The sequence below is a fragment of the Bos mutus genome, chromosome 11, assembly GCF_027580195.1.
Source record: "Bos mutus isolate GX-2022 chromosome 11, NWIPB_WYAK_1.1, whole genome shotgun sequence".
Lineage (NCBI taxonomy): Eukaryota > Metazoa > Chordata > Mammalia > Artiodactyla > Bovidae > Bos > Bos mutus.
The window spans coordinates 58,862,948-58,876,439 of NC_091627.1; the positions used below are offsets into that span (position 1 = coordinate 58,862,948).

A 13,492-nucleotide genomic window follows, 5' to 3' on the forward strand; every position below is an offset into this window, starting at 1 on the left:
CTTGTACTCATTCATGTCCAAATCCTTACAAGTCCATGGACAGTAGCCTGCCACAATCCTCTGTCCATGGGATTCTCCAGGCAAGAATAACGGAGTGCATTGCCATTTCCTCCTCCAGGGGATCTTCCCAACACAGGGATCAAACTCATGTCTCCTGCATTGGCAGGCAGATTCTTTGCCATTGAGTCACCTGGGAAGCTCGAAGTCCCCATACATTTGTCGTTTTTATAAGGATACCAGCCACATTGGATTAGTGGCCTGCCCTACTCCAGCATGACCTCATTTTAACTTACCTAGTTACATCTGTAATGGCTATGGCTGAGCAAGGTCACAATCAGAGGCTGAGGGTTAGGACTCTGACACGTGAGTTTTGGGGAGATGCAACTCAACTCATAACCGTTTGGGGAAACACCCCTCTTCTCCCTTAATCTGCTTCTGCCCACAGCCCAGAAGGACTTTCTAGAGGTTTCTCTGTCCACTTCTGGCACTCCCTAGAGGGAGAATTGTCCATTGGGTGGTTCAGGGCCTGCTCCTTTTGTTCATGTCCTCAGGTGGGTGGGGCTGGTGGGGCTGCCAAGGCCACACTTGTGGGCATGGCTTCCCTTTGCCTGTCCAGCGATCCTGCTCTCTCTATCCCCATGGGAGTGACCTAGTCCACCACACAGCCTCATGCTCCAGCTCCTTGCTGTGTGGCTGTCCAGCGGGACATGTCATTCCAGGGCTGGTCTACAGATCCAGCCACATCATGTGTTCCTTATAGGGTTGCCTGAGTGGACAGCCTGGGGTCTGCTTTCAGGGTAGAATCAGACCTAACCCCGCAGGATGTAACATGTAGATGATCAAGATTTACAAAACTAGAGGTGATCAGTGTTCAAGAACCCCATCAAGGAAAAGCCATTAAGAAGAAAGGACATTTTGGGGACTTCCCTGGTGGTCCAGTGGCTGAGACTCCCAATGCAGGGGGCCTGGGTTCCATTCGTGGTCAGGGAACTGGATCCCAAATGTTCTATGCCACAACTAAGCTGGTGAAGCCAAATAAACAAAAATAAATATTAAAAAAGAGAGAGAGAGAGAGAGGCAACACCAGGTCCATTTCTCTCTCAGTCTCTCTCCTTTAACTCCCCTTCCCCTTCCTCCTTTAAGCAAAAAGAAGACATTTTTTTCTTAAAACAAAGTTCACTTTATTACATTAGTTGTACATACTAAAAGAATATGAAATGCAGACTTTGTCTAAATTCTCTTGCTGACTCTCTTGAAGACAACGTCGCCCTTCGTCATGGTCTGAAAGCCAGAAAAAATCATGAAATGTTCATCTGATGTAGAATTATAAAGGATAGTTAAACCCCCAGTATGCTAATATACGCAGCAACTCAGAGACGCCTCTGTTGTCTATAGGACCGGAGGAAGGATCGGCAATCTTTTCTAAAATCCCATGCCAAGTCTTTGTCACTTCCTCACATGCAGAGCTGTCCTGCCTTTTACAGAATTCCTTTCTACATCAGTGACTTAGAGCAAGACCAGTTCAATCCAATCCAATTTCTCAACATTTCATTGAACACTTCTTGCTCCTGCTCATTCTCTAACTTGTGTCTGACTCTTTGCGACCCCATGGACTGTAGCCTGCCAGGCTCCTCTGTCCACAGGATTCTCCAGGCAAGAATACTGGAGTGGCTTGCCATTTCCTTCTCCACAGGTGCCTTATTGGCATTCATTGCAAGATGGTAAGAAATGTACAAAGCCCCTCATCTGTAATGAGAGTGGCTCCTCCTAGGGTTGTGCAGTGTATCACCATGGATATCAGTCTTGTGAGTAAGATCCAGTTCAGAGGAACCCCAGCTCTGCCATTTCCTGGCTGTATGCTGCCTTAGTTTCCACATTTAGGAAATTCAGCATTGGTGGGAAGATTTGAGAAAATGTGTGGAAACTGCCTGGGGCACAAAGGATGCTCAGGAAGCAGTAGGAGAGACTGACCACAGGAAATAGTCACTGCTCTTCATGTCTCCCCTGACCCCCGACTACCCACCTCCCCACCCAGCCCCAGGTACTAGGACCCCCAAGCTGAGAGTGCAGACTTACACTGGTAACAGTGTCACCATTGAATTCAGTCACAGACTTGATGCCCTTGAAAGTTGTCACCAGTTTATTATCACCTTCCTGCTGAACCACTGCCTGTAGGGGACAGAAGAAATAGCCTGTGAGGACGGGTCCCAGAGGGAGTAACTCTCTCACTAATGAGGTTGGCTCCCCGGCATGGGACTCTGCTTACAGCAACCAAACCCCCTTCCCTGGCTCTGAACAGAAGTGAGGTTATGTAAGAACTGAAGAAAACGGCAGGGCTTCTTTTGTCAGACTTTTCATTTATGGGCTGTGATCCAGGAGTCAGCATAGGATGGCTAAGTAGTCTCAAACAAACACTAAAATAAAATCAAGTAACAATTCTCCAAGTTAATGGAGGGAGGAAGTAGATTCAAAACACTGGCCGTTTGGGAGAACACCTGTCTTGGTTTTGTGTTACATTATGTTATTCCTTCTAGCACCTTCATCTTTCCTCTTGTGGTCTCCTTTTCACACATCCAGGGAGAGGTAACAGAAACCCAGCAGGGAGCAGAAGATACTGGCCAAGGTTAAAATTTGCCTCCAAAATCGACAGCTGGAAAGGGCCATGACTGTTTGCCCCTTACTATTGGCGGATAAGAGAGTTTCCCTTCTAAAATTTATCATAGGTTTCCTGATCTGTAATGTTTCATCTGGGGAAGCAGAAGTCAAGAGCCACTAGAAAAGGTTAAAAAAAAAAAAAAAAGACCAATGGTTGTGCTGAGACAGATGCACAAAGTTTTCTGGGGTCGGGGATGCTGGGGGAGAGGAGTGAGGACCTCTGCTCAGTGGTATCAGTGAGGCCAGTATTGGCATGCGGGGTTTGGGAGGGAGGAATAGAGACCCTTTGTGAGGGGCACCCCCTTGCCTGGATCTCCCTGCCACCGCCTGCCCACCACTCACATCCTACCTCCAGCTTGAATTGCATACCTTATCCACAGCCCAATAGAGGTGATGCTGGCTTACCCACTATCTTTGCTCTGGGAAGTGACTGTGTCCATTTCACAGATGAGGTAGCGAAGACCAGGAGTCACTGACCAACCTGCTAGGCTTGATCTGAAGGCCTGCCTGGAGCCTTGGTTCTCTGGTATAGCCAGCACCTCCTTCAGGAAGTCTCTCCCCATGACCACCAGCTCTAGGCTCGGCAAAGCTATTTCCTTAGGCTCAGGGATGAACTTAGGGCTCTGTTAAGGTTTTGCACTGACTCTCACTTGTCTGTTTCTGGGCCTGGAAGATCTGAATCTTAGACTCCTGCTCCAGGTCTGGTTCCCCCATACCCTCCATATGGGACAGCTCAGATTCTCCTCTAGTCAAAGCTATGGTTTTTCCAGTAGTCATGTATGGATATTACAGTTGGACCATAAAGAAGGCTGAGTGACAAAGAATTGATGCTTTTGAACTGTGGTGCTGGAGAAGACTCTTGAGAGTCCCTTGGAGTGCAAGCAGATCAAACCAGTCAATCCTAAAGGAAATCAGTCCTGAATATTCACTGGAAGGACTGATGCCAAAGCTGAAGCTCTAATACTTTGGCCACCTGATGCGAAGAGCCAATTCTTTGGAAAAGACCCTGATGCTGGGAAAGATTGAAGGCAAGAGGAGAAGGGGGTGACAGAAGATGAGATGGTTGGATGGCATCACTGACTTCAAAGGACAAACTCGGGGAGATAGTGAAGGACTGGGAAGCCAGGTGTGCTGAAGTCCATGGGGTCACAAAGAGTCGGACGTGGCTGAGCAACTGAACAACAATAACAGATTCTCAGGCCAGAGTTCCCCAGGAGGTCCCAGGAAACTGACACCTTTCCTAACAGCTTCTTAAGAGCTGGTTTATTCATTTATTTTTAATTGGAGGATAATTGCTTTATAATATTGTGTTTTTTGCTTGTGTGTTTAGTCGCTCAGTTGTGTCTGACTCTACAATACCATGGACTGTAGCCCAGCCAGCTCCTCTGTCCATGGGATTTCCCAGACATGAATACTGGAGAGGGTTGCCATTTCTTACTCTAGGGGATCTTCCTGACCCACGGATCGAACCTGCGTCTCCTATGTCCCCTGCATTGCAGGTGGATTCTTTATCCACTGAACCATGTGGAGACAATATTATCTTGGTTTCTGCTATCTCACTGCCTTTCCACCCCAGCTGTGGGTTCAGAGATAGGGTCTCAGCAGTAGGAATTGTAAGCTGGGAGCCTTGAGGAAGGAAGTCTGGGTCCAGGCTCCAGGAAAAGTTCTGGAAGCAGAGGGTGGCTGGAGGGGGTGCCTCCTACCTTGATCTTCTCCCCAGTCATGAACTCCATCTCACACTCCTCCCCCAAGGTGAACTCATTCTGGATCACTTTGGAGCCAGCGGTGATGATGAACTTGAAGTGCTTCCCATTCTGCACGATTTCCGACACCCCCTTGATATCCTTCCCCTTCTGGATGACGTCATCGGGCATCCCTGGAGAGAAGCATTAAAGGCTTAGGGGCGGGCAGAAGTGGGAGTGGGGCATCCCTGGTGGCTCAGTCGGTAAAGAATCTGCCTGCAATGCAGGAGACCCAGGTTAGATCCCTGGGTTGGGAAGATCGCCTGTAGAAGGAAATGGTTACCCACCCCAGTATTCTTGCCTGGAGAGTCCCATGGACAGAGGAGCCTGGTGGCCTACAGTCCATGGGGGTGGAAAGAGTTGGACGTGACTGAGCCACTAAACAGCAGAGGTGGGACCTGCAAGCTGGCGGTCACAAGAGAAACCCTGTGGTGAGAAGCGGGAGGAAAGATCCCTGAGGCCTTGGCACTTCCTGGAGCCCTGTGAACAAACTGAGCTTCAACCTCTGAAAGGGAAGGTCAGTGGCCTGACTTGGCCTGACCTCAGGTGCCCACTATCTTGCCAGTTTGGTTTGTTAAAAAAAGAAAAAATCACTTCTCAGCCCTGGGGAAGCTTTCCTCGTCTGAGCACCTGCTTCTTACTCACTCTCCCTCCTCCGTCCTCCCTGTTTAAAGCTCAGAGACTTTGCTCTTTGAGAGTAAGTATTTTTTTCCTCCACACTCAGGGTGACCATCAGCTTGTCTCCCAAGCCAGGTCCCTCCTGAGAGTGAAAGGGAAGCTCTTAAAAATTATGCCAGGATGGGAGGGAGATTCAAGAGGAAAGGGGTATACATACACTTATGGCTGATTCATGCTGATGTATGACAGAAACCAACACTACATTGTAAAGCAATTATCCTCCAATAAAAAATTAATTAATTAAAAAATTATTCAGGGGCAAGAGGCACACAGCAGGATCATGCCTGACAAGCCTATGCCCCCATCCCTGCTTCCACCTCTGCCATCAAGGCTTTTAAGGAAAATGGACCAGGAGTCCCTTCTCCGGGGACAGAATGTGATGAATGTCAGAGTGTCTGTGCTGTCATATGAACTGAGGCTCAGGAAAACCGGGTGCACTGACAGTGATGGGGAGGCTCCTGATGCCAGGTGAGGGATGCAGGGACAAGAGGTGTTGTGTTGTGTCCTACAGGAGAAGATCCCAGCTCTCAGCCACCCCAAAAGGCTTCCTGTCTCTGCCTTTGCTCTCTTCCCCACCCTCTCCTTCTCAGCACTCTTCTTTGTTTCCCCACCCCATTTACTTCCTCCCCCTGGAACACAATCTCCTCCTCCAGCCCCCAGGGGACACCTTCTCATCTCCCAAGGCCCAAGGCTCACCTTCACTCCTACCAAGCCTTCCCCTGATACCCTCCCACGGCCTCCACATCCTCCTGTAAGTGACTCAGTGGGGTGGGTGGGTGACAGGGATTTAAAGTGGGGTCCCTGGGAACTAGTGCTGGCTTTATATCTCAACTCAGGTTGGGATTATGATCTGTGTGACCCCGGTTGGCATTAGTTGCTCTTTCAAGGCCTTCATTGCCTTGCCTGTAAAATGGGAAAAATAATAGTGCCGAGCTCAGAGTTTTTGGTGAGGACTCAACCTGGTGGCTCATACGGTAAAGAATCTGCCTGCAGTGTGGGAGACCTAGGTTCAGTCCCTGGGTCCAGAAGATCCCCTGCAGAAGGGAGTGGCAACCCACTCCAGTATTCTTGCCTGGAGAATTCCATGGACAGAGGAACCTGGTGGGCCACAGTCCATGGGGTTGAAAAGAGTTGGACACGACTGAGTGAGAGGAAGCTAACAGCAGGAAGTTGGCTGTCCGGGGCTTTAGCACGAGGCCTGATACTGAGTCAACACTCAAGGCACATTAAGAGAGGCTGTGTTGCATTCATTTCTTCTCTTTTTTCTTTCTCTAAATTCTGACCTTGAAATGTGGCTCATTGTTATCTGTCTTTGTGGTATCTGCTCAGCACAGCACTCTGCTCAGCGTGTGGTTGGCCTTGAATCAAAGTTTGTTAGAAGAGTGGGGAAAGGAATGAATGAGTGAATGAACACGGTCACCCAGTGAGGTGGCCATGGAGGTGACTTCACTCTAGATCAGATCTTAGTTCAGTGCCATTTCCACTTCCCTAAGGCATAGTCTTGTCCAGGGAGGAATAGCCCAAAACTGCACAAGGAACCTGCAGAACATGATTCCAAATCTGTATGAAGCTTGAACTGCTCCTCCTGTCTGACTTCAGGACCCTGACTGGCCACCATCTGCAGGGCCAAGCCTTCATGGCCACGATCCCCAGCCTTGGCCCAGCACTCACCGACTGCCTTCATGAAGGCCTCATAGTTCTCCTGGGTCTGGACTTGGTACTTGCCGGAGAAGTTCATGGTGGCGGTGATCCAACAGCTCTTCTGGCAGGGCTGCCAGTGTGGGCTGGTGTGGGCTAATTTATAGGGGGCTCTTTCCTCTCCAAAAGTCGGTCACAAGTCATCAGCTGTCATCTCCTTTATGGCCAGGGTCAAACATTAACTCTTGAGAGCAATGGTCAACGATAAAAAAACAGGATGGGCCTGGCAGTGGATTGCTCCAATTCAGCAAACATTGGTGAGTGTCAATCAGGTGCAAAGCCCTCCAGCCCTGCAGCCTTTAAGACGCCCCTTTCCTGTGAAGTGTGTGTGTGTGTGTGTGTGTGTGTGTGTATACCTTCCTATTGTTGTTGTTTAGTCGCTCAGTTGTTTCCGACTCTTTGTGACCCCATGGACTGTAGCCCACCAGCTTCCTCTGTCCATGGAATTTCCCAGGTAAGAATACTGAAATGGCTTGCCATTTCCTTCTCCAGGCAATCTTCCTAACCCAGGGATCAAATCCCTGTCTCCTGCATTGGCAGGCAGATTCTTTACCACTGAGCCACCAGAGAAGCCCATACATACCTATACACACAAACCTGCATGTGTGTACATGTTCACATGTATGTATACCCATATACATGTAGGTGTGTGTGTGTGTGTGTTTGTGTGTGTGTGTGTTGGAGTCTAAATCTAGATGCTCCAAGAAAAATACCAAGGAATCCCTTCAGCCTCAAAATCTCACTTTAGTTATATAACCTTACGATCTCCTCCCATCTTTAAAAAAATAATTTTTAAAATTAATTTATTAGAGGGTAATTGCTTTATAATATTATGTTAGTTTACATACTGTACACTATGTTGCTGGACAACATCGTGAATCAGCTGTAAGTACACATATATCCCCTCTTTCTTAAGCCCAGCCCTCTAGGTCATCAGACAGCACTGAGCTGAGCTCCCTGTGCTGTACAGCAGCTTCCCATTAGCTAGCTATTTTGCACATGGTAGTGTATATATATATGTCAATGCTACTCTCTCAGTTCGTCCCCACTCTCCTTCCCCCACTATGTCCACAGTCTTCCCATCTTTATCGTCACACAAACTTAGTTTTTACAAACCTGTCATCAGCCCCTAGAGCTGCTTTGGGAATCCCTCCTTGATGCCCACAGGTGCACAGTATCCTTTTGGAAGTGTGAAAGGATACCTTTAAATCAGACATGTGGAAATTGAGATACATTTAATCAGCCAGAGACAAGTTAGGAGAAAGAAGAGGGTAGGACCTCCTGGATCAACAAAACCTATCAGGGTATCCATGCCTCCCTGTGGCTTTCACGGGGCTCCCTCTGCCTCTCTTTTCTTCTCCCCTTGGTCATCTTCTCTGTGAATCCTCTGGGCTCAGAGAACACGTTGCAAATATCTATATTCTCATTCCTACTGGGATTTTTTTCTCTAAGTCTTCTTTTCCACTGTACCTTTTCTTTGGTATTCCCAACACACGGGCACGTAGTCAACGTCCAGTGAGTGATGAGTCAGCAAATAAAAACGGTTAGTGGACAATGAGGCCACGTTGTTTCTCGTTAAACAAAAACAAGAGATAGAATAGTCAGGTTGGTCCACCCTATCAAACCACTGAATCGTTGGGGCTGGGCAGCCAGGAGATTGGTGTGTGTGTGTGTGTATGCCTAACAGATTTGCGCCTGGCTGAAAGTTTAGCATTGGCGGATGTGAATAGGGCTGGTACTGTGGACCTCAGGTCCAAGAGCCAGTGACAGTCTTCCCACCCCTGTCGGTCTCTCTCCTTTCTCTGCAGTTCTGGTCTGCCATTCCAGCTCGAGTCTGAGCGGATGGTAGGAGATTCCAGGCAGAGCTTTCTCTGTTTGCTGGATAGTTCTCTCCCCTGCTGGGGGATCTTATCTGGTCCTACATGTAGCACAGTCACCAAGGTGCTCACTTTCTCATCTGCCAAACTGGCAGCCCTCCCCACCAGAAATCTGCACCCCAGAACTTGCTGGGCTGCTGGGCCATCTGCTCTGCAAGCCTAGAAAGCCCTCAGGTTCTGACTGTGCCTGAGGTAGGGGACCAGTGAGTAGCTGAGGACTCATGACAGGGGACACCGGTGCCCCAGAGCAAGACTAACAGGGTGTGTCAGCCCACAGTAGAGGTGCGTTCCCTTCTCTCCAGCCCTCTCACAATACTTTCCCAAACTTCCAGAGTTCAGACTTGTTGATCCAGCAGAGTACCTTAGAAGTCCACGTGCTCATGCCAGAGCCTGGCTCTGGCTTTCCTGGCAGGTGCACTAGCATACATCCTGCCACGGGAGATCACTACCTGCCGAGCAGTGTGGGCAGAGGGTAGTGGCTGATGTGCCCGAGGATCTGGCACCAGTAAACCTTTTCCTCCAAGTGCAGAGGCGGGCTCTGCTCTGCCCTCCCTCTAACAGTGCCTGGGACACAATGTGCTTTCCAGGCCACAAGTCAGGATGGTCCCTGGAGCACATTAAGCATGAGACGTGTATGTTGAGAACTCACAGCCATTTTTAGTTACCACGAATGCCATGGCACTGGGATGGAAGTGGGAAAATGGCCCAGACAGGATGACGGCACAGCCTCCTCTTGTCTTGTTCTGAACCTTAATTGTGTGAGTCACTTAGTTGTATCCAACCCTTTGCTACCCTATGGACTGTAGCCCACCAGGCTCCTCTGTTCATGGAATCCTTCAGGCAAAAATACTGGAGTGGGTTGCCATGTCCTCCTCCAGGGAATCTTTCCAACCTGACCCAGGGATAGAACCCAGGTCTCCTGCACTACAGGCAGATTCTTTACCATCTGAGCCACCAGGGAAACCTTAGGTCCCTTTAAATATGTCTCCTTGTACTGAGGGTCTCCACCAGGTGGGACGATGATTTTTTGGGGGGATGGGATATGTAAGGAAGTAAATGGAGAAGGGCATGGCAACCCAGTCCAGTATTCTTGCCTGGAGAATCCCATAGGCAGAGGAGCCTGATGCCCTACAGTCCATGGGGTCTCAAAGAGCTGGACACGACTGAAGCAACTGAACACACACAAAGAAGTAAAATCCATTATCTTAAGAACTGGAATCAGAATTTGTCTCAGAGAGGAAACTCGTGTGTGTGTGTGTGTGTGTGTGTGTAAGAGAGAGGAAATGATCAGATAAGCTGCTTGGGAGAGAGAGCGAGGGAGCTGGGGAGGTGTTCAGTGAGGCTGAGATGATGAAGCAGGGCTGTGCTGATCAGGAGATGGAGAGAGAGACACTGGTTCCATCTTCTTTCTCTCTCCCGGATGGTTGGAGAGAGGATGGAGCAGGGCAGCATGCCGAAAGGAGAGGGGCCAGCAAGAGGGTATGGGGTGACAGGTCACTAAGGCACCCCCAGGCACAGGGAGGTTTCTAGGAGGACTGATGTTGAATCTGAAGCTGCTTGTTTGCTGCCAAGTGAATCCCCATCCATCTTTCTTTAATTATCTCCCCAGCTACCTCCATGTTTCAGTAAAGTATAATTCTTGCATCAGTAGATGTGCAAGAGGAAAATGATGAGGGGCTGAGCTTCACTTCTGGGTTGATGTGATGGAGCCGAGACAGCACAGTGAAACCAAGAAGTACTGAGAACAGTACCTGGTACTGAAAGCAAGAAATACTGAGAACAGTACCTGGTACTGAAAACGGTACCAGGAAGACCAGTGGCCAGGGGATGCATTCCCTCAGGGATCTCCCTGAGGGAGATCTTAGGTTGGGTTTAGGAGAAATTCAAGCTAATTTTGTTCAAACCCCAGAGGACCATCCAATCTCTGCTGGCATCTGGGTTACATAGGCTATTGTTGTTTAGTTGCTCAGTCATACTTGACCCTCTGCAACCCCGGGGACTGTAGCCCACCAAACTCCTCTCTTCATGGGGTTCTCCAGGCAAGAGTACTGGAGTGGGTTGCCATTTCCTTCTCCCCGGGATCTTCCCAACTCAGGAATCAAACCCTAATCTCCTGCATTGGCAGGCAGATTCTTTACCACCGAGCCATCAGGAAAGCGCATGGAGGCTAATGCCCACAGGCTGATAGCTGGTATGTGTCTGTCTAATGACTGTACGGTGGTTGAGCCTTGGGCTAAATTCATTTATACCTGAGACCTCCTCCCACCTCAAAACCCTCCCTGCTCTATCTGCGAGGATCACTGGCAGTGGCCTGGACACACCACACTCTAGTATGCAGTCATGCCTGCCTAACACCTCTTCTTGGGTAAAGGGATACCGGACATAAATTCCACATCTGGACTCTCTCCCCTTGACCATGAATGTCAAATGCCACACCCACAGTGCTGCTCAGTGGGCCCCAAGGTGGAGAGGGGGACAGAGCATCATAAAAGTTTCTTCATAGGGCAGGACAGTATCAGTCCCAGAGACCTATCAGGAAGCCTGGATTGGCTACCTTTTCTAGTGTCTGAGGGAGAGCAGTGCCTAAGAACCAACTCCCTGCAACCCTTCCACCTGCCCTGCATTCCCTGCCTCCCCATCCAGGCAGCACTGAGCGTGACCGGCTCAGAGACTGGGCAAGGGGCTGGCCTAGCTGCTGGAGACCCTACAGCCTCCACACAAAGGGACAGCCTGACAGAGGCATGTGGACCAAGACTACAGATATGAAGCAAGGACTTCTTCCCTCTCCCAGACCCAAGACAGGGAGACTGTCAGGCAGCCCTCGATAGCCTGCTCTTGGCTAGACTGTGTGTGTGTGTGTGTGTGTCTTGAAGCCACAGAGATTAGTAGCCACTGCAATATTTAACACTTGTAAATGGTTTTCCATAAAATCAAAAAGGGTAATGACATTTCTCGCCCACAAGCTAAGTAAACACAAGAGGAGATAAGTCCAATTGCAATGACAAAGTTCAAGTGGCTTCCAAGAAGAAAAAAAAAAGACTCCTGTTTCACAGGCTCAGCTTCTGATTTTTGTCCACTCAGAGACTGCAGCCCGCTCCGAGCCCCACCAGACAGTCTTTCTCTTTACTTTCCCTACTAGGTGAGCAGTGTGGAGGCATGGGAGCAGGGACAGCCTCTTGGTAGCCAGAATATGACCGCCATTCATTTGAGGCCAGGCTCCTCTGCACTTGGATCTGACCCCAGGACGCCTGCAGCTCCAGGTTGCCCAATTTCCTGGGTGTTTTGGGAGATGCCACATGAGCCATACTTCTTTAGAGGCAGGGCTGCAGGAGGGGAAGGACTTGAGTTTGGGTCTAGGGCTCCTGCTAACAGATGTGTGACCCTGAACAAAAGCACTGAGCTTCTCTGGGGCTCCACTTACTTATCTGTTGAATGATCCTGACTGTCTCCTGAAAACACGTTGTCAACCTGTGTCACCTTCAGGAATGTGAAGGTCCTATCAGAGGCGGGGGTCACAGCACTTTGCATCTGCTTCTGCTGTGTGCCCAGAGGTATCTCAGCTCAAGCCCAACTGTTATGTTGATCTGACTTGAGGACAGGGCTTCCCAGGTGATTCAGTGTTAAAGAATCCCTGCTGCCAATGCAGGAGACGATGAAAGTTTGATCCCTGAGTCTGGAAGATCCCCTGGAGGAGGACATGACAACCCATTCCAGTATTCTTCCCTGGGAAATCCCATAGACAGAGGAGCCTGGTGGGCTGCTTATAGTCCATGGGGTTGCAAAGAGTTGGATGTGACTGAGCATACACACACACACAAAACTTGAGGACAAGTTTCCTTCCCATCTCCCTGGGCCAGTGGGTAATGTCTCTAGGTGCTCCAGGCTCAGCTCACTGCTTACTGCTCCAACTTTCAGTTCCTACAGAGCTCCTGGCATCAAGGGATTTTTCTTTCTTTTCTTGTAACCTCAGCCGTACATCGGAAACACTGTTATGGTTCAAGCGGCAGGTTCATCCTGAGGGAAGACTTCGTATCAGCTTGGTTGGCCATGTCATCACTCCTGCAAGTCTCTTCTTTCTGTCACGTGCTATTTCAGATCCTTTGGGTGGGATTTCAGGATGTACATCCTTCTGCAAAAATGTTTAAAACACCTTCGTAAGCCTTGCTGATCATATTCTATTCTGTCTCTTCAATCATTGTAAACTCCTTAAAGAATCTCATCCTATGACTTCCCTGGTGGTCCAGTGGTTAAGAACCCACCTTGCAATTCAGGGGACGCGGATCCCATCCTTGGTTAGGAAACTAAGATCCCATATGCTGAGGAACAACTAAGCCCATGCACCACAAGCAGAGAAACCCCATGTGCTGCAATTAATGAAACCCACATTCTCTAGTGCTGTCACGACACAACTAGAGGGCCCACGAGCTGCAACGACTGAGCCTGTGAGCCACAGCTAGAGAGTCTGTGCGCTGCAATGGAAGATCCTACAGGCCACAGCTAAGACCTGATGCAGTCCAGTAAATGACATGTAACGTAAATAAATGTTAAAAAAGAATGCCCTCCTATAACAACTGTCCAGTACCTAGAATGGGAACCACTCAACACCCTTGGCCTTTTAGAGGTCTTGCCTGCTTGAAGAAGTCACTAGAGGGGCACAAGGGCAAATATGCCAAACAAAAATTGTGGGTGGTAGTTTGCCCTGTAAGAGAAATCACACTTACACAGACTATACTGAAAAATGTATTCAATAAAATTTCCTTTTCTACAATAACCTTTTGGACTATCCCTATGATAAAAAGTGAGTCCTTCCTGTGATTCACTTTGGGCCCACAGTGAGTTTAC

General features: G+C 49.1%; 1 protein-coding gene across 1 annotated transcript; it reads right to left on the minus strand.

Annotated features, from left to right (window-relative positions):
• Positions 1–1,230: 1,230 nt before the first annotated feature.
• FABP1 (fatty acid binding protein 1) lies at positions 1,231–6,813 on the minus strand. Its single transcript, XM_070380149.1, has 4 exons — positions 6,747–6,813; positions 4,359–4,531; positions 2,077–2,169; positions 1,231–1,281 (listed from the first exon to the last, which is right to left on the minus strand). Exons 1-4 carry the CDS (start codon positions 6,811–6,813, stop codon positions 1,231–1,233), a joined length of 384 nt encoding a protein of 127 aa, XP_070236250.1.
• Between the last annotated feature and the right edge of the window lie 6,679 nt (positions 6,814–13,492).

Bases quoted from the DNA above. Each gene is read 5' to 3' on its own strand.
- FABP1 (XM_070380149.1), bottom strand. From the start codon at position 6,813: ATGAACTTCTCCGGCAAGTACCAAGTCCAGACCCAGGAGAACTATGAG. The intron at 4,532-6,746 runs GTGAGTGCTGGG...GCTTCTCTCCAG, and splicing joins GGCCTTCATGAAGGCAGTCG to GGATGCCCGATGACGTCATC. The intron at 2,170-4,358 runs GTAGGAGGCACC...TGTCCCCTACAG, and splicing joins TGACTGGGGAGAAGATCAAG to GCAGTGGTTCAGCAGGAAGG.